At 44.3% G+C, this 27,326-nt stretch overlaps 1 protein-coding gene across 8 annotated transcripts in view; it reads right to left on the bottom strand.

Moving 5' to 3' along the window:
- The window catches only part of TOGARAM2 (TOG array regulator of axonemal microtubules 2), an 80,081-nt gene that overhangs the window by 29,470 nt on the left and 23,285 nt on the right, over positions 1–27,326 (bottom strand). For 5 of the 8 annotated variants that reach the window (XM_081000116.1, XM_081000113.1, XM_081000120.1 and 2 more), the window contains 9 exons: positions 20,405–20,541; positions 18,409–18,543; positions 16,855–17,100; positions 15,125–15,345; positions 13,064–13,248; positions 11,964–12,013; positions 6,498–6,679; positions 3,282–3,438; positions 403–567 (listed from right to left, as the gene is read on the bottom strand). In XM_081000116.1, coding sequence (XP_080856242.1) covers positions 403–567; positions 3,282–3,438; positions 6,498–6,679; positions 11,964–12,013; positions 13,064–13,248; positions 15,125–15,345; positions 16,855–17,100; positions 18,409–18,543; positions 20,405–20,432 — 1,369 coding nt within the window. In that variant the 5' untranslated portion in view covers positions 20,433–20,541. Of the gene's footprint in view, positions 1–402; positions 568–3,281; positions 3,439–6,497; positions 6,680–11,963; positions 12,014–13,063; positions 13,249–15,124; positions 15,346–16,854; positions 17,101–18,408; positions 18,544–20,404; positions 20,542–25,258; positions 25,311–26,777; positions 26,916–27,326 lie in introns of those variants that run through there. The other 3 variants (XM_081000115.1, XM_081000114.1, XM_081000119.1) reach the window with 2 other exon arrangements.

The raw sequence follows: 27,326 nt of genomic DNA, 5'->3' as shown, positions 1-27,326 counted from the left end.
TTTATCGTCCACGGTTGGAATCTTACACACCAAGTTCTTCTGAGCTACCCAAGAAGTTTCAAGGCATGATCCTCCACAAGCGGGCCAGTCCTGTATTTGTTGCTTGTGATTTCTTTATTCTGTTTTATGTAATATTGGAAAAAACTCAATACAACATTCATTTTTTAAAAAAATGTTTCAAGAAAAGATGATCTGAAAAACGCCAGTGAAAGGGGAAAGTGATATTGCCAGCTTGGCTGAGATTATACCAATAATACTTGAAGCAAGAAGTTTCTTTTCCCATTTATTTTTCCAGTATGCATTGTGGTTATGGGGGAGCCCTTGCTTGTGCCTGATACTTCTATCCAGCGCTGTTGACAACCATAAAAGCTGCATTTGTTGCTAGCCTGTTTTGTGCCTCACCTGAAGCATGCCTGAGGAAGCTACTGTCATGGTTGATGACGGGGATGCTGGGCAGAGAGGGCCTGTTCACCCGTTTCTTCAGGGACGTCCCAACAGGAGCTCTGCAGGGATTGCTCAGACTGAGGCCAACAGGGGTGGTTCCGTTGCTTTTAAGTGGCCCGGAACCTGCAGAAAGTAATTCAGGGAAGTCAGCAGAGAGTGAAGGGAACTAGCAGCTGAAAAAACATAGGGCCAGTTCCAGGTTTGAGAGGTGCCTAGGCAAAATGTGTACTCAGGTGGGTCACCTTCTCTGGTGGTGAGCCCCTGGTGGGCTTACCTGGTAGCAGTATGAATAGCAGCATGACTCCAAGCAAATCCTGAGAAGCTGGAGCCCACTGTTTAAACTTCATTCCCCTGAAAGCCTGGACAGGGGAGGCTACAATTGGTTTCCACCAGCAAGTAAGTACCGTATTTTTCGCTCTATAAGACGCACCAGACCACAAGACGCACCTAGTTTTTGAAGGGGGAAAACAAGAAAAAAAATATTCTGAATCTCAGAAGCCAGAACAGCAAGAGGGATCGCTGTGCTGTGAAAGCAGCAATCCCTCTTGCTGTTCTGGCTTCTGGGATAGCTGTGCAGTCTGCATTCGCTCCATAAGATGCACACACATTTCCCCTTACTTTTTAGGAGGGAAAAAGTGAGTCTTATAGAGCAAAAAATACGGTACTTTTTTAGTCTTTCAGGCTTTTGGAGTTAACTGTCATAATCTGATGCCCTTCTTGTGTGCCTCCCCAACAAGAGGTTGCATGGCCTCCTGCTGTGGCTCTGTTTTTTGTTAACTGAGTGTTTTTAACATTTGTATATATTATTTCCTCATAGTATTTTTATGTATTTCTGTAAACCACAACACATCACTTGATGGGGATTATGTTTCTTCTAAGAAGGAGGGCACTCCACAAGTTTGGAACAGAAATAATAATTTCAATGCATTGCTTGAAACCACCTTGGAATTATATTGACATGGTGAAGTGTGCTCTGCGAATTTGGAGAAATAATAATAGTAATAGTAATTGCATTTATGACCCACCTTTTTCTCCAAGGAGCTCAAGTACTAATAGAAGTAGTAGCAGTAATAGTACAAGGACCCCTGGACTGTTAAGTCCAGTCAAAGGTGACTCTGGGGTTGGGGCACTCATCTCACTTTCAGACCGAGGGAGCCTGTGTCTGTCCACAGACAGCTTTTCAGGTCATGTGGCCAGCATGACTAAACCGCTTCTGTCTCAATGGAACACCAGGACAGAAGCCAGAGTGCACGGAAAAGCCGTTTACCTTCCCGCCACAGTAGTACCTATTTATCAACTTGCACAGGCATGCTTTCAAACTGCTAGGTTGGCAGGAGCTGGGACACCCTGTTGCGGGGATTTGAACCACCAACCTTCTGATCAGCAAGCCCAAGAGGCTCAGTGGTTTAGACCACAGCACCACAGCACCACCCATGTCCCTACAGCTGTAACAGTAGCAATAGTAGGCACTATGGGACTTTGAAGAACGATATGCAAGAAAAGCCCCACCACATACACCCAGCTCTCTGCGGCTGACAATTCTCCATCTCCCACCCACAGTAAAGAGCAAGAGCAAGTGACCTTGCACCAGAGCCTTGTTCCGGCAGAGTGCTGACTCTGCCACTTTCTCTGCTGCTGCTGCTGCTGCTGCAGACCTTTGTGGAGTTTGTACTGCAGCACAATCACTGCATGTCAGTTGCAATCAGATCACTTAGGGAGCTCTGCCATAAACCTTCCTCCTCCCCCATCTTAAATATGCACTCCTATTGTAACAGCTTGGATATTTCATCTGAAAAGCATCACATCTCAAGGGTGTGGAGGGTGTTTAAATCAGGGAAATTCTTACTGTATGGCTAAGTGCTTCCTGCGCATGAAAATTTCCTCCAGGCTATAGTTTATTTAATAAAATTATAAATTTTGGCGAACAGCATCTGCGTTGCTTGACTGTAATTGCTGCAGGTATACTGAAATATGGGTGCGTTTCATAGTGATGAGAATAGATCTCCATTCAACATGGTCCAGGAACTAGAATATTATTACAGGCTACCTTCTTAGACAGTCTCTCCATTGCTAGGGTAGCTCCCTTTTTAAGTGTACCTTTTGTGAAGTGCAGTGAAATCGTTGATGAAATACACTGTATAAGTGTCAAAGTCACAGATTGGTCAGCATTATAAGTGCATTATTCCAATATTGTTCATGTCTACCAAAGTACACAAGGACACATCTCACCTTTTCCCTAAGAAAAGGGTCATGTTCAATAAAGACAACGGGGTTGTGGGAGCATTTCAGAGTTCACCCGGTGCTGCAGCATTGGCCCAGTTCTCACATAGGAGGTGAGGAGGCAAGTCTGTATGTAGACTATATCACTGCAGGCTGCAGTGGAAGACAGAGGAGGCTCACATGACTGCCACTCTATACACCAGGGATGGAGAAAATAGATGCTCCAGAGGTTCTTAGAGTCAAACGCCCATCAACCCCGGCCATCCCAGTCAGGGGTTCTGGGAGATGTCTTCCAATAACATCTAGACAGCCACACTTCCCTGGGAATAAGCCCCACTGAACTCAGTGGGACTTACTCCTGAGCAGACATGTGAATGCTCCTCCATAACCTCCACTCACAAAGGGGGCCTCTGGGATGTTAGCTTTTCAGGCAGCTGTCATAGACAGGGGAAGGTAGCAACCCTGTAGGTCACCTTTTTCTTCTTCTCCTGACTTACACAGTGTGCATCTGATCTCTGAAAGGCACGTTAAATGAAGGCAAATGAAATTCAGGGTGATGCAAAATGCATACGAAATCTGCATAACGAGCTCCTTTTATTTCTCAAGTCGCCACATACCTTCACGAGCAGTTTTCTGTAGATGCTCTTCGAACTTTGTCAGCCTTTCCTTCTCTCTCTCTCTTTCCTTTTCTCTTTCTTTGCGCAAAATCTCTATCTCCTTTAACTGCTTCTGGCGCATTTTCTCCTGAGCCGACTTTGATATGGTCACGTGGATCTGGACACAACAAAAGTAAAACGCAGTGCATGAAAAATAAGGGACACGTGTGTTGTTCTACATTAGGGATGGAAGAGGACTCTATTTTAAACGTATCTATACATGGAATTTGGTGCTTCCAACCTGATCAATCTTTGACCACAAAGGACCACCTCTTACACTGAGCATTTGCTTATGTCTGAGCTGCTTGCACATTATCTTTTTCTTTTCCTTTTTCTAAAAAGCCTGCATATTTATACACAAAATTATATTTAAATTTATAAACAAAAATATGTATATATTGTGTATATATAACATGCATAAAAGAGTCAAGCCTCATGCAAGACTGGATTTTTGCTGTATTATGGTATAAGTATTCTTACTTAAGTTTCTCGATACGATATATCAGTAGTTGAATTTATCTGTTTATGTGTTGGTTCCCTTAGGAAACCTGGACTGTATACACATATAAACATTCATGTAATATTATATTTATAATAATGTGTATAATATGTGAGCGTTGTTTGTATTATTTAGTGGAGCTAGTAAAAAAAACCCTCACTTCTGATCAAGATCAAGGAGCAAGACAGGAGTCAGGAAAAAATATTGCACAGATAAGCTCAACACCAAGAATTTCATAAAATTCCATCCCTACTCTACACACAAGTGAGGAATCTCTTGGCGTAATGTGATTCCACAAACCCAAACAGAACTCATCCATTTTCTTGAAACCTTATTTATTAGAAAGTAAGATAAATATTTCATCAAAATGGAGGATGTGCTAATTTTCTTGTTTTATCTTCAGTGTAGCTACTTAAATTGAGTACATAGGAATGCTGTGGGTTTCACCTGGAAACATAGTCAAAATAAAAGCATGTCTGATGTGTTCAGTAGATGTCTTTGCTTGACATCTATGTGGCCAATAAAAAGATAATGCCCTCCTTATGAGCTCCTGGCTAGTCCATAGAAGATCAAAGATCATAGAATCATAAAGTTGGAAGGGACCCTGAGGATCATCTAGATTAGATCGCACATTTTTTTCTTTCTTTAAAAGTGGCTGCCCCTCCATTCCCCCAAATACTTCCACCCCCAACTTAAAGCTCCTTCCTGAAGCTGGTTTTAGCCACCGAGAGCTACATGGGGTACCTGTTAGGAGATAAAGACTCATATGAAGGAAGAGAAGCAGGGGTCTTGAAGTTGACCATCAACTGTGAGCACCTGAGCAGCAGGCATTGCAGGCACACAGGTCACCTGGGGCATTTAAAGCACATGACTTCATAGAATCGTAGAATTGGAAGGGACCACAAGGGTCATCTAGTCCAACCCCCTGCAATGCAGGCATCTTAGCTAAAGCATCCATGACAGATGACCATCCAACCTCTGCTTAAAAACCTCCAAGGAAGGAGAGTCCACAACCTTCCTGGCGTTTAGTTGGAATCTCCTTTCTTGTTATTTGAATCCATTGGTACAGGTCCTACCCTCCAGAGCAGGAGAAAAGAAGTTTGCTCCATCTTCCATGTGACAGCCCTTCAGATATTTGAAGGTGGCTCACATAGTTCCTCTCAGTCTCCTCATATCCAGGCTAAACATACCCAACACTCTCAACCATTCTTTATAAGGCTTGGTTTCCAGACCCTTGACCATCTTGGTCACCCTCCGCTGCACACATTCGTATTGTCATTAATTGAACCCAGAACCTTCTGCATGCAAATCAAATGTTCTACTACTGAGCTACAGTTCTTCCCCTTGTAGTTTGCCCCCCAGCCCCAGCTGCATTTAGCAGGGAGGAAACAGCATTGGGAACCTGATTGTAGATTTCCCACAAAACATCTACAGGCAAGTCCCAGTTTAGGTGCATCTGAATGACTTAGGATCATGCACACACGCACAGCACTGAATCTGGAAGTAGCCCCAAAACATTACGAAAAGGGGTGGAACGGGGCAGCTTCTGCATGCTCTGCCAATGCTTGTGGGGGTCCAAAATGGAACCCCTGCACAAAACAAGGATTGCTTGTAATTTGTTGGATGCAGCTGAAAGAGAAAGTACAAGTGTAGGCAGATATTAGGCAGAAGACTTGGGGTGGGGTTGGAGACTATTCTATAAGATGAGAAGCAGGAAATTTTCAGAAAAAGTAGGGCATGCGGCCTTATATTATTTATATAATTGATTTCACATATAGTTTCAGGCTGATATTTTAAAAAATGCTGAACCAATGCTTTTTCAGTCCAAGAAAGAGAAAAGTTTTAGCAAGCACTATTCTGAACAGATGATAAAAGAATCTGGCTTGAGCTATGTAAAAAAAGGCAAGCAATTTATATTAGCAGGAATGTAGAAGGGCAGTATTACTTGAGACCAGATCCTCAGAAATCGTTAATGAATTCCTTTATCCCTAAACTTCACTTTGAATGCCCCTTCTGAGGTTTATGTATCATTTTGTCACTGCAGGAAAACATGCAAGAAATTAAAGAAGTTTCCGAGGCTCTTTCTGCAAAATCAGCTTAATGCAATAAAAACACACTTGATTTCTTCTAGCTGCATACAATTTGTACATCTTCCTTCAGCGCATTCTTTTGGTTTACTACATTTGTTTCCCACCCTTCCTCCAAAGAACTCAGGGCAGTGTGCACAGGGTTCTCACTTTTAATCCTATGAGGAATCCCATGAGATAATTTAGATGGAGTTTAGCGCTTCCAGGCAGGTGCTTAATATTGTAAATGGGTCATGGAGATATCACACATGGGTCACTGGCAATAGGAGTTTTAATTTATCAGGCTTGCGGAGCTCTGTTGCATGAGTCTGTGCGGCCCTAAAGGTGATTACAGATGAGGGATTCTCACTGGAAAACATCCCCAGGTACCTGACAATTCAAGTCATTGAAGGATGGGTCTGATCCCTACAATTCCAAACCTGCATGCTTAACTGCAGTGGCATCGTTTAAAAAGCAATAATCAAATGTCACTCACAGTCACCCTCGCTACTGCTTGCTAACTTACCACACCTTTCCCTTGGCTTAGTTAAATACACATCACCGCACCAACGTGCCCTCATTAGAGCTAGAAAGGGGATAGAAGGCGCATACCCTTCCATTGCTCTCCTTCCACTCGTCATCTTTCAAAAGGCAAGGACTTGAGAGCTGGCCCCCTTCCTTAGCCAGACCGGGAGAGGAGGCGGTTAATGGCAGTACGGATTCTAGTGGACACCCAGTAACCTTCAAGGATGCAGACAGGCCATTTCTGAAAGAGGGTTCCGGTGCACTGGTTTCTGATGAGCCAATAAAGCATAAGAAACACGTTAGCATGGGCAGCGAGCATGTATGAAATAACAAGTGTTACTGTGGAGAGTGTGAGCCAAGAAATTACACAATGTATTAATGTAAATCGAGAGGCTGTGCCAAGGAGATACTCCACTAGATTGAATCACTCCCTGTGTAGATGGACTTAAAAAGGTAGGGGTGTGTGTGTGTGTGTGTGTGTGTGTGTGTGAGAGAGAGAGAGAGAGAGAGAGAGAGAGAGAGAGAGAGAGAGGCGCCAAATGAAAGAGCTGTCCTCCTTGTTCCCATTTCCTGTCAGCTGTGGGTTATGCTATTATTATCTTTGTAAATAAATTTTAGTAGTCAAGTGGGACCTGTAACAAAATATGTTGCAGTGTATCCTCACCTCTGGAAAAGCCTGTTCCTTTTTCGGGGCTCCAGCCAATCAACCAGTCATGCCCTCCTACAGCACGCCATTAGGAACATAGAGAACATAGGAAGCTGCTTTATACTGAGTCAGAACATTTGTCTATCGATCTCAGTGTTGTCTGTTCTGACTGGCAGCAGGTCCCCAGGATTTTACAGTCAGGGTTCTTGCCTAGTCCTTGCTGGAGATGTCAGATATTGAACCTGGGAACCTTCTACCACTGAGCTACGGCACTTCCCCTACCTTGGTTTTCCTGGTTTTCTTTTCCAACTAACCCTCTGCATTCTGTGGCCACTGAGCATGCACCATCCCCTTTAGTTTGCAAGGGCTTACTATAAAACCTCAGGAGTCCCCAAGCATGCCAATAGCAACCTGCTGTTTCTCAGTGGCCCTGATTTGACTCCATTTCTACCAGTACTCACCACGTGAGTTTCCTACCAGAGGGATGGTGTTGTGCAAAGAGTTCTGCTCACCCCATCTCAAAAAAGACATGATGTTTATCTGGCAATCCAAACAAGGGGATGAAGCAGCTTACCTGCGCGAAAAGACTAAAGTTTTTGTGCGTGCGTGAGTCACCTTGCAGGGGGCGGGAGAGAAGGATGTGGGCGCATGATAGAGGTTTATAAAATTATTAATGGTGTGGAGAGTGGGCGACAAGATGTGAGGAGCAGTTGTCACTCGCTCACTAGTATGCACTTACTCATAACATTAGTGAATAAAACTGACTGTCAGTATAAAAGATAGCACTTGGTGTAGCATAATTATGTTAGGTCACCATGCAAGCACTCTTACACCACTTCACAGCTCCCCCCACAAATAATCATGGGAAATGTGGTTTGTTAAGGGTGCTGGGAATTATGGCTCAGTGACGTGTCTTGTAACACCTTTTAGCACCCTTAACAAACCAGGAATCCTTGGGGAAGAGGAGCCGTGGCTGCTAAAATGGCATAAAAGCACTTTAAATACGTGGTGTGAATCAATCTCTACTACTGGTGATTGAGGACAGGGCTTTCCATGGCTATTGTAAACTCCATGTTCAGAAGCAGTTTCCTTTGAACAACAGATACTGGGTACAGGCTGTTGCCTTCACACATTAATCATGAGCTCCCTGAGGCTGGCTGCTGTGAGAAGGAGGATGCTGGGGTAGAAGGACACTTGAACTTATCCATCAGGCTTTTTCTTTCACTCTTTCTCTGATTTTGTGATTGAACTTGGTTCCATATGAGCTACTTCTGATTCCATCAACTGGAGTTAAAATGAGCCTTCATTTAGGAATAGTGACTCATCAGCTTAGGTAAATTGGTTATTTTCCTTTTTGAGGCAGAGAGCTCAAGCTCACACCTTTCAGCTGTTTGTTCCTGGGGATAATTATTTCTTTCAGCTATCTCTCTCTCTCTCCTGAGATAATCCCTTTGAGGAGACAGTACCTTGAAGATATCAGTCATACTCCTACTTACATTTCCTCAAGTATTTGCTCTTTCTTGATGCCATCCCCACAGACTAACTACTGCAAGTAGCCTCTCCCTTTGTCCTATCAAGAACACTTCAATTGTATTGTATACAGAAGCCTTCACCAACCTGGTTCCCTCTAGATATTTTGGACCACAAGTCCAATCAGCCTCGGCCAGTGCTGGCTGCAGCTGATGGGAGCTGTAGTCCAAAACATCTGGAGGGCAAAAGCTGTCAAAATTTGATACCAGGCTAGTCCTTGCCTGGGCCAGCTGTATTGAGTTATGGTGATTGCCCATAATATGTCTTGTATTAATACGTGCAGTCTTCCTTAACTTCCCTACGACTCCATATTCACTTAAACTATTTTCAGAGGCAGGGGTGGCCCAAGGCATTTTGACACCTGAGGCAAACCACAAAATGGTGTCCCCTCAACCAGGCAAGGAGGGATGATTGAAGGTCTACATCAAGAACAAGGGAAGGGGATAAAGATCTACATCAGGAATAAAGATGGGAGGAGACCATTGCACCTTTAGAGGCAGTGGGCAGGGGGCTGCTGAGGAGACAGAAGATCCAGCCTCCAGGGAGTATGCCATAGCTGTCACTGCTACCAGGGAACAGCAGGTGATGCACTTCTTGGAGGTTGGATCTGCTGCCCCTGTAGACACTGCCATCTGTGGTGCTTGCCTCATCTTGAGTCATGGGTGGGTTGGCCCTGTTCAGAGAGGTGGTCATGTTAGCTTTTTATTTAACATAGACACCGTGGCAGGTGCTGTGTACAATTTACAATTGATATGGATATTTAGTGCTTAGGTCAGATGGAGAAAGCTCTAATGGCCACACTGCCAAAATGAATAGCTTTTTCTCTCATCCATGCAGCCCTTTCAAGTGTCTCTGTTTTCCAGGGAGTGTCCTGGATTTACAGAAGTTGTCCCAGTTTCTGATTTAATCCCACTTTTCCTTAGGACATCCCTATTTTCATTGGAGAAATGTTGGAGGGTATGTCCATATAAATTATGCTTCTCACATATATACGGATAGGCACACGCACGCACACACACACACACACACACACACACACCTTAATAATTAATAAACCAGATCCCATTTCTCCCACCCAGCCAAGACATTCCCTCTCTCCCAACCCAACCGCATAATAGACATGAACAAGGATGGACAAATTAGAGTAGGCCATGGGAAAGGAAGTGAATCTCCTATACAGGAACATCTTTGGTTTAATGTGTTAAATGAATCTCTGCCTGTTTATAAAGATACACTCCACAGGAATCTCATTTGAACCCAGCACTGCTTACATATCTAGGAGTCCATGGGCACCTGGCTGTGTGAGATTGCTCAGCAGAGTGTGCATTCAAAAAGTCTGATTTGGAGGAGTCAGTGGAAGTGGGAAAACAAACAAGGACCACAAGGAAAACACAAAGGCCCAGATGAAAAATAAAGAGAGTGGGGTGGCTGCTTTGGGCCCTGTAGCCTGAAGCATCCCACTTCCGACCTTATTTAATATATTATTTCATCTCCTACTTTTTCAGGTTTGTATTACATACATAACAATATGCATTGGAGAGCGTCAGGATTTTGTTCATGAAATGATGTTTTCTCTTGTGCTGTGAGAAGATCCAGGGAAAATGCCCCTTTCTCTTGGATAGGGAATTAAGAGGTATTTTAACAGAATTCAGCTCTTTGAAGCGGTTGCCTCAATAAATCCCTTCCTGACACATCCCCTGAAGTGGGATAATTACCAAAGCTAGCAGCTCAGCCACCTTGATATTAGCACCTTTGACTAGGCAATCACCCCAGAGAGCAGAATGTGAAAGCCTCCATCTTAACACACAACCCAGGACTTGCTCTCCAGATGAGCTTCTTGTGGCACAGGGAACTAAGAGAGGCCATGCTTTAAAAAGCAATGAAGTCACTCCAGAAACTAATCGGAATTTACACAACAATGCTGCTTAAAAATCAATAGCATTTTCTCTTCTTCTGTTCTTACCAGCCTACTGAGTGCTTTTACTACTAAAGCTGCCACACAAAAACAATCACCTTCCTTGCTCAGCAGATCAACAATACATCTTCACATGGCTGCTTTCTCCAACGCCACAAAGCCCAGCAGGGTGGCAACAGAAAGAGGTTCTTTCTATTTTATTATTTATTTTATGCTTTTATCACATTTACATCCTGCCGTGCCCCCTAGGAGCTTAAGGCAGCACACGTGGCTATATTATAGCCTCACAAAATCCCTTTGAGGTAGATTAGGCACAGAGAGAGGGGTGGGGGAGAGCAATTCATATCTGAGCAGAGATTTGAACCCAAGTCTGCACTTTGACTGCAAGCTACACCATGCATGCTCTCAAGGCTGCCTCTTGCTCCCAAAAGCTAGGCAGACTGAGGATTTTTGGGTGTGGGGAGAAGTTGCATTAGTAAAACTTTTCTCCAGTGTTTTTTATTTTGCAGCTGACATAGGAATGTGGCATTGACATGTACATCACAGTGACTGCCCCCTGTGCCCTCACATGCCTCTTGTCTGCTTCTTACCATGACTCTGACTGAAATATATCTGCAAGGAAGACTGTCCGGTGCTTTCATTCCAATAAGTACTCTTTATTTCCCCATTTTCTAATCCTGACCCCTCTGGTTCAAGATCTCTGCTCCACTCACAGCCTGGCCTAGAAGCTTCTGTTTGCTTCCTGGTTCTGCCCTCCCTTCTGCTGCCACATTGCAGCTTTCCTTCGTGATTGATCATCCGGTTTTATTTGCTACCCCGACATTGGCCTGCCCCCAAATTCTGTCTCAGAGAAATTACTTTCTTCCTACACTGGGTAAACATCTGCCAGGGTTGGTTAAGTCTAGCAACTCCTGTGTCAACACGCCAAGATCAGGTTTGATGAACATGAACAGTCCCTGCCAGCCCTTGCGATCCTTTTTAATCATGAGGAGCTGCTGAGGTCCCGTCAATGAACTTTTCAATTCCATTTTTTCTCTGTGGGCACATGAATTCATATGCCTTACCTGCTGACAAGCGGCAAGACCACATCACTCCTTCAGACTTCTGAATGCATTTGCTTTGCTTGAGCACCTTCTTGTCCAAAGGCTGCTCCAAGCTACTATGTATGTAAATGTCACATTGAGAGGGTAAGAGGACCCCGTCTGCTTCTCTGCCAAGATGTGTGCTCTCCAGACTGGTTTGCAGTTTTGTGCTGGGAAGCACAGGCATTTGCAAGCCTTCTTGTATGCATCTTGAAACATGGATGCACAAACCTTTCTCTAATAAAAGTAGCATCATGACATCTCTAACACCACTATCTAGTGGATTGTTGTTGTTTTTTAGGAAGATGCTTTCAGCATTAATGTCTCCCAAATGTCACACCCACATTTTCTGATAGAACATATATGCGACCTGTACCTACCCAGAGTGTTGAGGGTGCTGTCCTCAGCATTGAAAGGCCCTGTCCTCGACCTTAAAACAATTGGGAGAAAAAGGAAAATATGAAAATAACAAAGTGGGAGGAGGGAACCCAGGTTTCTGCCAGAGAGATAATATTACAGCACTTATATGGTGCTTTAAATTATTCAACATGCATACAAACACACTACCTTCAACAATCTGAAAAAGTAGGTCAGTATCACCCCCATATTGGAAATTAATGGGGAGGAGGGAAGAGATGCAGCTAGAAGACAGTGGCCATGCTCATATGTAAAATTGACCACAAACCATGCTTAGTCAGCTTGGCCTGTGACCAAAGCTGCATGGATCTCAGGCGCTCTCCTGCTTTGTCTCTCCCCTTTTTAACATGACACACAAGCCAGGACTCCTGGTTCTTTTCCCCAAATCAAGCATAGCAAGCATAGTCAAGAAGAAACCTTGGCTTCCGCTCCCTGTTTGTTTGGAATGGAGGTTCACGCCTAATGCTATGCCAGATGGTCCATGGCTCATTTCCCTGATTTAGGAAGGAAGGAGCAAAGTGGGAAGAGCTCAAGCTGTATGCACCAGCACAAAGCTCATGCACAGGCTAATTTCACTACTGTAGCTATGGCTTGTGGCCAGCATTCTGTGTAAATGAGGCCAGTGACGGGCTTAAGACTACCTAACAAATCCAGGGCAGAGTTGAGGTTTGAACCAGGTACTTCCTGACGTGTAGCTCCGCCACTATGCTACACCAGAGGCACTATGGCTTTGAGTAGCTGCTGAGAGCTAGAGCAAGGGGTGGCTATTGCCTTCAGTCTGCTTAGGGGCTTCCCAGACACAACTGATTGGCCATTATGGGAAACGGGATGCTGGGAGAGCTGTACCAGTGATCTGACCCAACAGGGGTCTTTTTATGTTCAGAGCTGCCTCAGAAAGCCACAGTCATGCAATGGAGAGCTGGAGCTCACATAAAAGGGGAAAGTTGTATCCTCTGAGCTTCGGGGAAGCTGGATACTGCAGGCGAGGCTTTGAAAGAGAGAGGAAACAAAGGCAGTGCAAGAGGTCTGATAAACAAAGGAAATGAAAGCAGGAGCCATCTACCTTGTTTCAGAGGAAACTTCTGTAACAAGAGGAGCAGATTCCAGCAGGAACTGTGATGAGCCTGGAAGGAGTTCTTGAAAATTATGAGAATTTTCTTCTTCAAGTGCCTTTGCTGATTTGGGGATAGGTGGGATCAAAGCAGTACCTAAAGACCTCCTCAGATTCTCACCATGGCTATGTAAGATCTGCAGGAAAGCATGGTTTAAAAGACACGGGACAATGACATTATCACTCAGTATTTGCAGGTAGCCAAAAGACACCTCTGTGTTGAGGCTCATGGAGTGCAAGAGTCAGCAACTGGTTTGACCCCTTTATATATATAAAATCACTTAAAATTTGCTCCTACCTCCTGAGCAGGACTTCCAAGTAATCTACTTTGACCTGCTGGTAGCAATGTGTCCTCAGACATGGCTGTTACTGCCTGAACAATGTCACTTTAATGCATGAACTAAGATGTGACACGGAAAGTCACTTCACTAAGGGTTGGTCAAAACAGAAAAAAACACGCGAGGCAGTAGCACTTCTAGGTGAATTCTGCTGTTCTACAAAAAGCCTCCATGCCCTTGGAAACCTGAAGTCCTCTAAGCAAAAAATAAAGTGGGACTAGGATTAGTCCTGGAAAGTGGTAAAGAATAATGTGGCACAGTGGAGACAAGGTGGTACAGGGGAAACTAAGGGCTCATCAACACTTTGGCTGGTCCCTTGCTTAGAAAGCACTTGCCTGAGAGGCTTTCCCCTTGCCCCACTCCTTTCCCAGGGAAAACCCTCTCTTTAGCTCTAAATCTGAGAAAACGTCAATCTGGAGAAAACCCAAATTGCCATTTGCTCCGACTGAGCACTAAAGAGTAGTTTTCCCCAGGGGTAAGCAGTGGAAGTGTGGATAAGCCCTGAGACTAACCTCATTTTCCTTCACATATTTTTATAAACAACAGTTGCTGCATCAATCTCTAAGAATAAGAGAGGGACAGATCAGCCCTTTTTTTAAAAAAAGAAGACTCTCTAAACCAAATTCTACTGATGCAGAAAAATAAGCACTTGAGCTGCACAGAACTTTTCAAGGGGCAAAAATGTGGGAAGTTCTGTGTGGATGAAAGATAGACTATTTCAGCTGAAGTACAACATTTTCCAACATCTCGGTGCTCTCTGCATCACCTGCAGTATGATAGCGCCCTCTGCTTGTCCTCCTCCTGTCTTTGGAAGGAGAATTTCAACACTCTATTCCCTTTTTCTGTTCTTATATATTTTACTGGAATAAATTTCGATCACACTCTCCAGGATGTATCTATTATTCCTGCCAGACAGCCTTGAGCTCCAGCCAATTTTGCAACTCCTTCGACCTTCCATCAAAATCTGCTTCTCAGAAGTCTATTAATTTTTTACATTAGTGCTCCTCCTGCCGGCCCTCATCAGCTTCTCAGCTCCTGGATGATAAGGTGTGATCACCGGATCCTTGGTCCTCTGCAAATGCCACTTAACAATTTGTCATATCTAACTGCAAGTTATTAACTCCAGAGGCGCTTCATATCTCACGGACTGTGCAGTATAACACAGAGGATCTTCCCATATCAGGAAGAGATTTCTAATGCCAGGTATCTTGCCAAACTGATGTTTCCTTAATGTCACTGTGGAACTAGTGAGGGCTTGTTGGCCTCGACTGCCAACAGATAGGCCTCTTGATTCCTTTGCCCAGCTGAGTAGGCAGCATCACTGATTTGATTCAGTATAAGGTAGCTTCATAGGTTCAGTTTCTTTCCTAGTACACATTTTATCCCTTTGCATGTAATTTTCTGCCCCTCTTCAAAGCAATACAATTTGAACAACAGACAGCGCATTCATACCAATTTGATTATGCTTGTGCAACAGACTCTGCAATTCAGCTGCAGACTAAATCAAATGTGATTTGGTGCAATTGACCCAACATCATAACCTCGCCATGCCGGCAAACATTAGCTACTCAGTTTTTAATAACAGAAACAATAAAGCGAACCCAAATGCTTCTAGAAGCATAAATCTTCTCAGGCACAAATACCACCGCATTTCAGCATCTTCATTTGACAGTACCTCTTGAGTGTTTGCTATTGACTCCCGGTTGTCCGCTCTAACTTCCAAGCAGTTTCCCAACACTTTCTGCTGTCTTTCACGAGCTCCGTCAGCCTCTGGGGTAGTGGGGATGCTCTGAATAGGAGGCATGGGCTTGGAAGCGACCAGCAGTCTTTGAGAGGCAGATCTGGAAATGGTTGGTTTCAGGGCAAGTCCCTGAGGACCCACAGAGTTCAATAAGCCTGGAAATGCAAAACACAGTGGATGTGACATTTTCCCCCTGAACGTATGCGCATACACTGAGTACATCACATAAGGGACAATGAGCTCCTTGTACAGCAGCTTGGTGTTGTTGGGAACAACCTGAAAAACTTGAAAATGTCATTAGAAAAGCCAGGTACCTTTTCCCTCTCTAGAAAATTGTATACCACCACATTCTCACCCTGCAATGATGTCCAGCAGCTATGCAATTGGGCAAGATACCAGGTCAAATGCTGCTGTGATTGTGGGCTGCTGGAACCAGATTCATGGCTCAAGTATATTCAGTCTCTGGAATACGTGCCAAGTGGGCATTATCTCTTGTTGGATAGAGAGAGGAAATACACCAATAGGGCCAAACAAGAATCTGTTGTCATATCATTGAGAAGCAGTACCAAGAGCTGGGCTTGGAAATGGTTGCTGTTGGGTGATGTTGGGTGGAACAGTGGAAATGGCTCAAAGGCAATAGTTGTCCTCCATGTTACAGAGGCCTAACTGGCCTTCCCTAGAAGTCAGGCACTTAGTGTCACTGGCCCCATGCTATGGGACACTCTTCCAGAATACATTTTGCAACCTTGTGATTTTCAGGCTTCTCTTGAAGACCTTTGCAACTCTTTATGGGTTTTTCCCCCATCAGCCAGTCACTTTAATTATCATCCTATATTGTTCTTATAATGCTGTATATTTTATTGTACATCTTTCTGTATACAGTGGTACCTCGGGTTACATACACTTCAGGTTACAGACTCTGCTAACCCAGAAACAGTACCTCGGGTTAAGAACTTTGCTTCAGGATGAGAACAGAAATCGTGCTCCGGTGGCGCAGCGGCAGCAGGAGGCCCCATTAGCTAAAGTGGTGCTTCAGCTTAAGAACAGTTTCAGGTTAAGAACAGACCTCCGGAACGAATTAAGTACTTAACCCGAGGTACCACTGTACCACCTTGTAATATTGTATAAAATGGAGTATATGAATACTTCTATCAATAAATTAAAAAGTTGTTATTTATTCAATTTCTATCTTGCCCTTCCTCCCAAAGGAGCCCATGTTTATCCACAACAATTTCATTAAGAACAGGTTTTCTTTTATTTTTTTACTTTAACTATTCTATTTTAAACAAACATACTGCAGTTTTCAGTGCTAACACTTTGCAGACATGCGTTGCCAGGTTGGTTCCCAGTTTTTGTGTGTGTGTGTCAATGGCAGATTTTGCCCACTCTTCATTTGTTCAGCTTCCAACACTGTGGTTTAACGGAGTGTTGAGCTTTAGAACTAGGAATGGAACAGAACCCATAAGTCTCACTGGGCTATTTACTACGGCTCAGTCTCCATTCTCCATCTGTAAAATGAGAACAATGGCAAATCTGTCTCAAGGGATTGTTGCAAGGCTGAAAGCTGTAAGGACTTGAAACGCTTCGCACAAAGAGCTGTTATACATCACTGCAAATAAGACCAATCCTTCTTATCAGAATCAGTAGGCAAGCATCCATCATACCTTTGCTTGATGCATGGATCCCCTCAGACATTCTCCTCTTCTTGAGCTTGTCCTTGATTTGTGCAGTTTCCACGGCTGCACTGCTCACCTCCAGTTCACTGGGATCTTGCCTTGGCAGAGTGCTAGAAAGGTCAGCCATGGCTGCTCTGTCTGTATTCTTCTTCAGAAGGCCATTCCTAATATCCAGAGGTTCTCCTTTGCCTCCCCACAAACATGCCTGCTTCTTTAGAACTGAATGAAGAGAAGCTGCAAGGGAATTTAATGAGAGGCATTCAGTTACTCAACCAGGCTCCCATATTGGGGAATCAGGTTTAGCCCTCCTGCTTATTTCTGCAGAGAACAAGAAGGTCCCAGTGGCCAGCTGGTTTGGCTAGAACTTCCCTCACCAGCTAGTTGCCAAATGTAAGGCTAAACAGGACCACAGCCAATGGCTGGGCTTTTGTATACTAGACATCCTTCACCTTAGGCAGCAAATGTCTTTGACCAGCTCTGCTTGAAGGAATGGGCAGAGTTTCACTAGGGGTTTATTTGAAAGCCATGAATGTGAAGCAGAGTAGGCCTGTCTCTCTTCCCACATTTGCAGCACGTTGGCCAAATATAACCTTCCTCTACTATAAAAGTCAAACGGTCCCCAAGCTTGGAGATCCTCAAAAATTGTCACTCTTGCTAAAGTGACCAAAGGCAGTGTGCCTATCCCTTGGACACTTACCCAAGCATAAAAGCCAGTGAGCTTTATGGGACTTACTCCTATATTTATTTTATTTTATTTGTTCATTTCGTAACAGCTACATACCACTTGTAAGACGAATAAAAATCTCGGCTAGATATTAGGCAATTTCAGCCTGCATCTTGTTTTCCCACTTGCAAACTGGGCTTTACTTTTACAGGAACAGGACCTATCCAGACTGGTGTAGTTCTGTGTTTGTATTCTGCAACACCCTACTGATGCAATAATGGTGCATCAGTAGTGGACAGGACAGTCCATACATTGTTCTGCTTTATTAGTTGTTCCCCAATGCTCCCCCAAGGTTACCAAGTTACTGCATTCTTCTGCAACCAAAACAAAACGAATACCCCCACAACTCTGAAAAAACTTTTGTGGTGTCAAAAGTTACGGGATTTTAGCAAGACATTATGGGACATGCACCAACTGGAAATTAGTGTAAAGGTAAAGGGACCCCTGACCATTATGTCCAGTTGTGGCCGTCTCTGGAGTTGTGGCGCTCATCTCGCTTTATTGGCTGAGGGAGCCAGCGTACATGCTTTCGAACTGCTAGGTTGGCAGGAGTTGGGACCGAGCAACAGGAGCTCATCCCATCGCAGGGATTCGAACTGCCGACCTTCTGATCGGCAATTCCTAGGCTCTGTGGTTTAACCCACAGCGCCACCCGCGTGTCCACCCTGAAACTCCTACGGGGCAAACAGTGCTGAAAGAAAGGTTGCATATAGTTGCCCCAATACCATCCTGAACACAAACTATCATGAATGCACACTGTTGAGGATGTCTGGAATGGCCCCAGGTCACAAATCCCACCTAGTCTTCCCCATCCTAACCATCATCTGCTGTCGTCCATCCGTTCCCACAGAGCTGCAAATTGGAATCGATGCTCCCTCCTCTCAGCGACCTGCATCCAGGCTTTGCTTTGGGAACGCTCCCGCAATATATCGCAACAGGAGCTCGGTGCTTGGCTTTAAAAACAAAAACAACACGAATGAAATGAAAGAGGAGGGCCAGAGCAATCATTTGCTAATCTTCCATGTCTAAAGGCCTATTCAAAGGATTAGTAAGTCTTTGAAGCAGCAAATGCGTGGCTGTTTCCTAAGTTGCTTGCACAGACACTCTTCCCTCTTGGAAGTGCTCCTGCTTTAAGAAGACTGTGTTTCACTCAAGTTCAGACTGCAGTGGAGAGGTCACCAACCTTTTTGGCCTCAAGACCCATTTGCAAAATGGAGAAACTGTCGTTTGCACAGGGCACCACACAAACACAGAGGCATCAACCTATTAAATTAGCTGCAACAGAATGCTTATTTCAAGCCTAATTTCAGCAGAGGTACAGAAGGGGACACAATGGAAGAAGGGGACACAATGTCTCATGACCAGCAGGAATGGAGCATTTGCAGCCCATTGAAAAAGCAGAATGTATCCATAAGGTCCCACCTTCATGCAGTACTATGCCAACATTTTGCAATATCCTCCCCCTGCAAGAATGTGTACAACAAAAGAGTAGTAGATGCATGTGTTTGTAACTGTGCCAAAAAAAAAAAAAAGTTTCTGTCCAGTGGTGGACCTATGTTTATGGGGCCCTGAAGCTTGAAGTGACTCTCAGACTTTGGAATTGTTGAAATATATACAACAAAAAATTAATTAATTCGAGTTGTGTGACTCAGATTTGGTCTACTAGACCCAAATAATTTAAGCAATGTGGACTAAAGTCGCTTCTGGGGCCCCTCCAGGATTAGGGTCCCTGAAGCTTAAGCTTCATCAATTTCATAGTAGATCCATCCCCTGTTACTGTCTTATGTTCTTGTTGGACAATACACCCAAGTATAGAGTAGATAAACAAAAGAGGGCTCATCCACTCTTGCCCTTGCCCCACAACTTTCACCCAAGGAAACCCCATCTTTACTGCCAAATCAGAGCAAACATCAACATTTGCTCCAATTTATCGCTGAAGGGAAAGCAGCATGGCAAGGGCAGAACCACTTGGACCCATGCCTAGAAAGCACAGGACAAGCAAAAAACCACTGAGACTCATGCTTTCTAGACATGGGACAAGCACAAGTCTGGATATGCCCAGAGTTTGCTAAAGAAACTGCTATTCCATACTCAGGGTTAGTTTCACATGGCTGATTTGGGCAGGGGTTTTGGATAAATACATTTTTTATTTTGTTTTGCTTGAACTACATATTTTATATCCTTGTGAGTGGTTCAGCACACACTCAGACTCTAGGTCAACATGAGCTGGGAAGGAATTGAGAAAGTCCCATTGTGTGAGTGGCCTTCTGCTCCTCCAAATTTGCATGGAAGCTAATCATCTTCAGATTGTGTGTACCTCCTGGCAGGGTTGTTTTTTATGTTTCTTCTTTTTTTTTTGGCATTTCCTTTACATTTGGCATTTGCTTTACACTGAAAAGATTGCATGCTAAGTAAGTTACACAAAAACTATATCACCTATTTTAAACATCTGCCACCAGTAGCACAATATTTGGTGGAAAGTACAGCGTAACAGTAAGAGAGCTGATTGTAATGAACGCATGTCAGGACAGAAGCTGCAGCATTCTTATGTCCTTATCTGTGGCACCCTGTAAATGCTGCTTAACTCTAATCAGCCTCAGTCAGGGATGATGGGGATTGTAGGCCAACATCAGGTTACCCATTCCTGGTGTATTGTAACCAGTAAAAGTATTTATGGAGAAATTTTCATGGTATATTCTGGAACACTGATGAAGCCAGACACAAATCTTAAGCAAGAGCATTCTCCAGATACATGATATGTGATAACCTAGCAGAAAGTTTCAAATACGGGAAGATAGAAAGAAAGATCTTTACCTGCTGTGAACTCATCATGTGTTGCCATGTGTGTAAGGCAGGGCCCAGGATACTTCTACAACTAAGAGGCTACTGGTTGGCTTTCTTGTTACTGGCTCCACAGCTGCTGTTGTTTCTCTCCCAGAACATCCAAAGGTCTGCACAAAACAACAACAAAGACAATGCATTCTCTACATTCTTACACTTTATCAGCTAATGCAACTCCTGAACTCTCAGCTATAGGCTAAGGGCTGCTTCTTGTGTCTTGAGGCCCCGGGACCACCCTATAGCCTAAAGTGTAAATAAGTAGACACCACACAGGATATTGGTTTGGGATCAAATAAGGCCACAACTTTATTGGTTACAGATTGAGGTTTGGCCATAGGCATTGTGGTAAGCAACAGTGCGTGTCACTTCTGCCCATCCACAGGGAGTGTTGCTAAGGGTGAAGCTGGTGGGGGGATGCCCTGTGACCTACGTCAAATCGGGGCACCCCCCAAGCGGTTCCCTTTGGAGGAGTGGTATGGCCCTAGCCCCTGACTAGGTGTCGGACAGGAGCCACTCCTTCCAGATCCTTTTAACAGGATACCCTTACCCATCGAGGGGCAGGCGGAGGCTACAACCTCCTCTCCAAACAAAACTAGGCTTACCCAATGCCTAACTGCCTCACAAAGTTGTGATGATTGCTATGAGGTAGGCGAAAACCCAAATGGCGGTGCCAATTAGCCAAGTGGGGAAAACCCTGGGAATGGCACCAAGGGCCGCAGTTGGTTGGTTGGCCCTGCACCCACTACCTCCCGCTGCCATTGGCTCGATTGGTGGCAGAAATACGATCTGGCCAGCAATAGGACAGTTTTCCAGGGAGGCCCAGGGCCCACCCACAAAGCCACCTGCCCACAAAGGAGGGTGAATGGACTTACATTAACAATTCCCTACACAGAGATAATCTCCACGTAAGAGGAAGAAAAGCAAACATAACACCACGAGTACTGGTGTTGCATGCCAAGATGTTAATAGTAATCCATGGCTTCCTATGAAGAGTGACCCCTGTCCAAGCCCCAACCTATAACAGGCAGCTGCTTGCACATTGGAGACTTGCAATACAATGGCACGAATGCCTGATGTAAGCAGATGCATGGATCATTTCCTTATGAAGAGGCCCAAAAAACGTACAGTTATTAGTTAAGGACTAATGTACAAATATTGTAAAAGGCAACACATGCACACAAATTAAAAGATCACTTAAAAAAATAAGTGGCTAAAATGGTGTCACTGGAAAAGGTCATACTAAAGGTGTCCCAAAGTTCTGAGGTGTTGTGAGTAAGCCTTTCAACACACATCAGGGATTGGGAACCTGTAGAGCTCTAGGTGCTGCTGGGCCACTGTTATACCTCAGTTGGTAGAACATGAGACTCTTAATCTCAGGGTCATGGACTTGTGCTCTACGTTGGGCAAAATATTCCTGCATTGCAGGGGGTTGGACCAGATGGCCCTTGTTGTCCCTTCCAACTCCACAATTCTTTGATTCTATGAACTCCCATCAGAACCACCCATCATGGCCAATGGTTGGGGAGGACAGAAGTTCTAGTACCACAACATCTGGAGACCTACATATTTCCCATTCCGGTACTAAATATGTTAAAATAATATCTCTTTAAGCAAGTCCTAAGAGTAGCAGAAACACAATTGTCACCCGAGAAGATGGTGCTACTGTTGCGCTCTTAACAAAACAAAGCAAGGCAAAAAAAACCACCACTCAGATCTTCCGTGATCTGAACAAAGAGATGGAAGAACTCTGAGGAAAGCACAGAACAAGCATCTGGTAATGACGACACCATGTAGCTCAAGAGAGCAAAGCCTGGCTATCCTACAGTAAACACCTAACCTAGGTCTGCAGATATTGCAGCTTATGGTAAAATTCACATTAATTTCACTGACAGGCAAGCATGATTATGATGATAAACACCTTTGACAATTCCACAGACAGGATCTGAGTGAGGGAAGAGACATCCCCATAATAAACCAACAGTGGTGAGGACCCAGAGCGATTGATTTGTGAGGGGGAGAAATTGGATGCCTCATGCTTGGTTAAGCCATAAGACATGAGAGTGTGAGCCTAGGATGGAGCAGCCAGAAGTATTTATTCATTCTTCCAATAAAAATGAAATATTGAGAATACCTCTGTATACGCCTCAACACAAAATAAATGTGCAAGGATAAAATACTAGCCAATTAACTGTAAATTTAGATGAGTTGACCATTTATTAATTTATTGATCCATTTATCACGCCTGCAGCCTGCCAACCATTTCTCAGGCATCTTCCCCTTGCAGCAATATATTTACATTTGTTTCTCCTCGGTATTGTGCTCTGCTACATGAATTCCTAAATTTAATCACATGGAGGTGCAGGAAAGTTTCAAGAGCGGAGACAATTTGGATTTTTCATGCTGAACAAAAATCCCATCTTAGCAAGGAGAGCATGCAGTGTAGGAAAACCATTTGGCAGTAAGTGTGTCAAACAACTATATATATATATATATATATATATATATATATATATATATATAATGCAAAACAGTGGCGTAGCGTGGGGGGTGCAGGGGGGGCCGGCCGCACCAGCCGCAACATCGGGGGGGCGCTCGCACTCGCAGCTCTCTGCCCCTAACTGGCTCACTCACTCTCTCTCACTGCAGGGGGCGCAAATTACTTGCCTTGCCCCGGGTGCTGACAACCCACGCTACGCCACTGATGCAAAATCATAGGAATTCCTTTCTCTCTCCAGTATGATAAAACTTGTGACTGAATGAGATAAAGGGCATCTTTATGAACTAGCTAAGTGAGTTGAAGCTGTGGATGGCACCCCCCCTTTCATTCTTAACAATCTCTTCTCCTCTCTTGACCTCTTCCTTGATGGATAATCAGCTCTAAAGTCACCGTAGCAATTCTGGCTTTCATTGGCTTATCTGCCCTGATGCAGCAAAGAGGCACGCTAGCCTTGCATAAGGCTGCTAGGAGGGGGAGAACTCAGTCTTGCTTATAACGATTTGTTTTTAAAATTTATACCCTGCCACTTCTTCCAGAAAGGCTGTGTTCAGCTCACAATGAAAACAGCTATAAAAATACTAGCACAGAAGCCCTTTCCAGGCAGCCTTGATCTCCACATACTCAGAAGGTCGTGTCTGCAAGGAGCCTACATGCACATACATTACTTGGTTCCTATTTATACATACTCAAGGGCCCCAGACCATACACACAGAAGCTTGTATGCAGGACCCTTGAATGCATGGCTGTCAAGGTAGGAGCCGTTGGGTTCCAGCCCTCTCCATATGCATTCCTTTGTACGCTATGTGTTTTTTATAAATACAGTGGTACCTCGGGTTACAGACACTTCAGGTTACAGGCGCTTCAGGTTACAGACTCCGCTAACCCAGAAATAGTACCTCGGGTTAGGAACTTTGCTTCAGGATGAGAACAGAAATTGTGCGGCGGTGGGAGACCCTATTAGCTAAAGTGGTGCTTCAGGTTAAGAACAGTTTCAGGTTAAGAACGGACCTCCAGAACGAATTAAGTTCTTAACCTGAGGTACCACTGTATACAGTATTTAACATCCCCAATCCCATCTGCTGCCCCTGCTCCAAACCTCCCCATGGCTATTTGTATGTTGGAAAAGATTCTGCTCAGCAGAACATATGCATAGATAACTGTATGCAGAAAACAGTGGAAAGAGCAGGTTTCCCAGATGTGGATAAAGCCCTGCCTGCCTATTTGTTGTACGTGCACAAGCTCTAGTCTTCAAGTGAGATCAGGAAGGAATAAGGACAGTGTGCCTGGCTCCATTCTCTTCTCTTCCTGAAAAAAATGGTTCACGCTGATGCCAGAACAGCCCCCATTTGGTGATTATCTCAAAACAGCAAAGTAAATAAAAGCCAACAGATTTCTAATAGGAGCGTATGGACTAACCTTTTTATGTGAACATTGTGTGGACACAACAAAAAGAAACCTTGCATGCAGGCAGAGCACGGATGCAGCAATGAACACCCATCTGAAAGCACCCTTCAAACTGGAGATAGATAATAAAGCAGAACCTGCAACAGAATCAGGGAATGAGTGTCTCCTCCCTCCTAAAAAGAATGTTCCTGTTCAAGCTTCCAGCCAGCCAATGCCTCCAAGCAGGACATTCGACTTCTCGTCCATGTGTTTCATTTTTTGTTTTCAATGGTTACTCTTCTTTGCATGACTACTGAGCATGCTCAGTTCTCACTGGGTGAGTGTGTGCATTTGTTATATGTTTTTAATAATAATAATAATAATAATTTATTTATACCCTGCCTGTCTGACAGGGTTTCCCCAGCCACTCTAGGGGGAAATTGTACTTCTGCAAATAAATGCCATTTCCACAGTAGTCAAAGTTCTGGGGCTCCCCTCAATGCTAACCCTAACTTGCTGTTGTTGCCATCTCTTTATATGCCACTTCTGTTACCAAAAGGTTCTTCAAACGGGATGGAGGCCGCAGTAATTTGTCAAAAGGTTGCATAAATCAGATTCATCGCAAAGTAACCAGCCTCTTTGATCACAAGCAGAAGCATGAGTAAGAACGAGAGTGAGAGCAGGAAAGATTAATTCTGAATCCAAACTTCAGGAGCAATTAAACACCAATAATGAGTGCCAAGACTCGGACACAACAAATTATTCAAGCATTGTGCCCAGTGTTTTCAGAGTACATATTGTTACAGTCTCCACTACAGTTGTGGCCAAGATACACTAATTTCTGAAAGGTTGGCTGATTGACTGCAAAAAGTTGCAGAACAATTTAAGGAAAACAAAGAGGAGAGAACAGAAGGTTTCTTTTCATTTGTGCTTCCTGGGGGACTGACCTAGTGGGCATCGAAGTCAACAAAAATACTTCTTGTTGACTTCAATGAATTCTAGATCTTATGCAGAAGTTGCTAAAAACAGAAATGATATAGTTTCCAGATAATCACTCTGCAGGTACTGTTGCTGCTGGATTCAAAAACAAATCTGTGAGAATTCTTCAGTTCTTCATCAGAAAGAGGGTTGATTCATACAGGCATGTTCATCACTTGAGTGGCACAATGGTTCAGTGTATCTGGCTGTTAACCAGAAGGCTGGTGGTGTGAGCCCTCCCAGGGACTGCTGTGGGCAGGATTTCTTCTTAGCACTAGATTGGACCAGGTGACCCTCAGGATCCCTTTCCAACTCTACAGTTCTGTGATACTATAGCTGCAACATCCAGTGATGATTTGCATGTGTGAATAAGTTTAGATATAAAAACCACTGTGTGCTTGGTTCTATCTGCCCTGTTTACCCAATACGATTTCTCTTTTTTTGTGGTACCTAGCCAGTCGCTATCCTTATTTTGCTTGGAAATACTTGGAGCAGAAGTGGGGAATCCACGGCCCTCTTGCATGTTGTTGGACTTTAGCTCCCATTAGCCAGCCAGCATGGCAAATGGTCTTGGATTGTGGGAGCTGTGGTCCGCAAAACATCCAGAGCATCACAGGTTTCCCATCCCAGACTTGGAAGATGCTTTCACAAAGATGTTAATGTGTGTAGCATCAGAGAGCAGCAGATTCTCTTCCATCCTTCCTGCCCTCATAACTAGTATACTCTGGACACGTATTATCTGGATAGTACACACGGCTGAATGTTCTCCAGTTACAGCTCTTTTGAAAGACTTACAATCAGATCCATTGTGAGATTGGGCATTCTTTTTAACATTCTTATATTTTAGCAGCCCGTGCAGGACATGCTATTGCAGGGTAAATGAATGGTGGCCTCCACGATGTCATTGCTAAGGCACCCCATGAGCTGGGGACTCCGGGGGCAGGGTCCAATGCCTTGCTCCCTGCAGCTCATCAGGGGCTACTATGGCCATTCATCAACCCAGTTGGACCAGGGGACTTGGCTGCCTCGATCTAACTGCTGCTCCAGCCATGGTTCCTGAACTTGAGCAACTGGTCCTTGGGGATATGTATCTTGTCCCCACATTATCCACCCATTTTGGAACTTCACCAAAGATTCACCTGCCTCCGCCTCTTCAGATCCTTATCTGACTGATGAGTGTCAGGAACTGAAGGGAGATTTAGTCCAAACAGATCATAAGGCCGGAAGAAATTACTATAGGGTAACCACAGCTAACCAGAAACCCTCCAGAGTCATTCCAATTTCTTGAGCAGATTAAAGCCTTATGAGATGCTACTGTCTGCAAACAAACAGATGCTACAAGGCATGGAAGCCAAAGCTGGCAATGCTAAATGACTCAGATAATTCTATAGTTCCACATGCCACCAAATAGAAGGCTGCAACTCTTGGGTCACTTCGACTCTTTCACACCACACCTGACGCTATCTGCAAGATGGATGAGATCCTTACCTGCCTGTTGACACTTTCAGGGCAAAACCGTCTTTGCAAGCACCAAGAAGCTTCTCTACATCCCCCGGCAAGTTTCCTCTTGCCGAGTCAGAGATGAGACAGCATCTCCCGAAGTAACAGCAAGAAAAGGATTCCTCTCTAGAGAGGGAAGAGAGTAACCAGCAAACATCTCTAATAATGAGCTAAGGGAGTGCCCGCCTCATATCCCTTAGAGGAGCTGAGAGTCCCTGAAATTGCTTGTCAATGACAGGAGGATGGCATCGCTGAAAACATTCTCAGGAATTCTCAAAAGCCAGGAGGAGCCAGTGTTGAGCATTTGTTGTTCCCACCAGTTGTGCTTTTGCAGAGCTCTGCTTCTTGAGACTGTACCCATTTGTCAAGGAGAGGCAAATGACACTTCAGCAAACTAGCTCTTGCATAGTCTTGGGATTTGCCATCTGCGTACAAAGGTGACCAAGATCCATCTACTCAATGACACCTTAGAATTCTCTCTCTGCTCCCCACTCCAGTCACTAATTTTTATTGATTGATATAGTTCCCTCACTGTGC

The sequence above is a fragment of the Podarcis pityusensis genome (assembly GCF_964106645.2).
Source record: "Podarcis pityusensis genome assembly, chromosome: 3".
Lineage (NCBI taxonomy): Eukaryota > Metazoa > Chordata > Lepidosauria > Squamata > Lacertidae > Podarcis > Podarcis pityusensis.
Note: the sequence above shows the minus strand (reverse complement) of the source record. Positions and strands in the feature narration are given on the sequence as shown.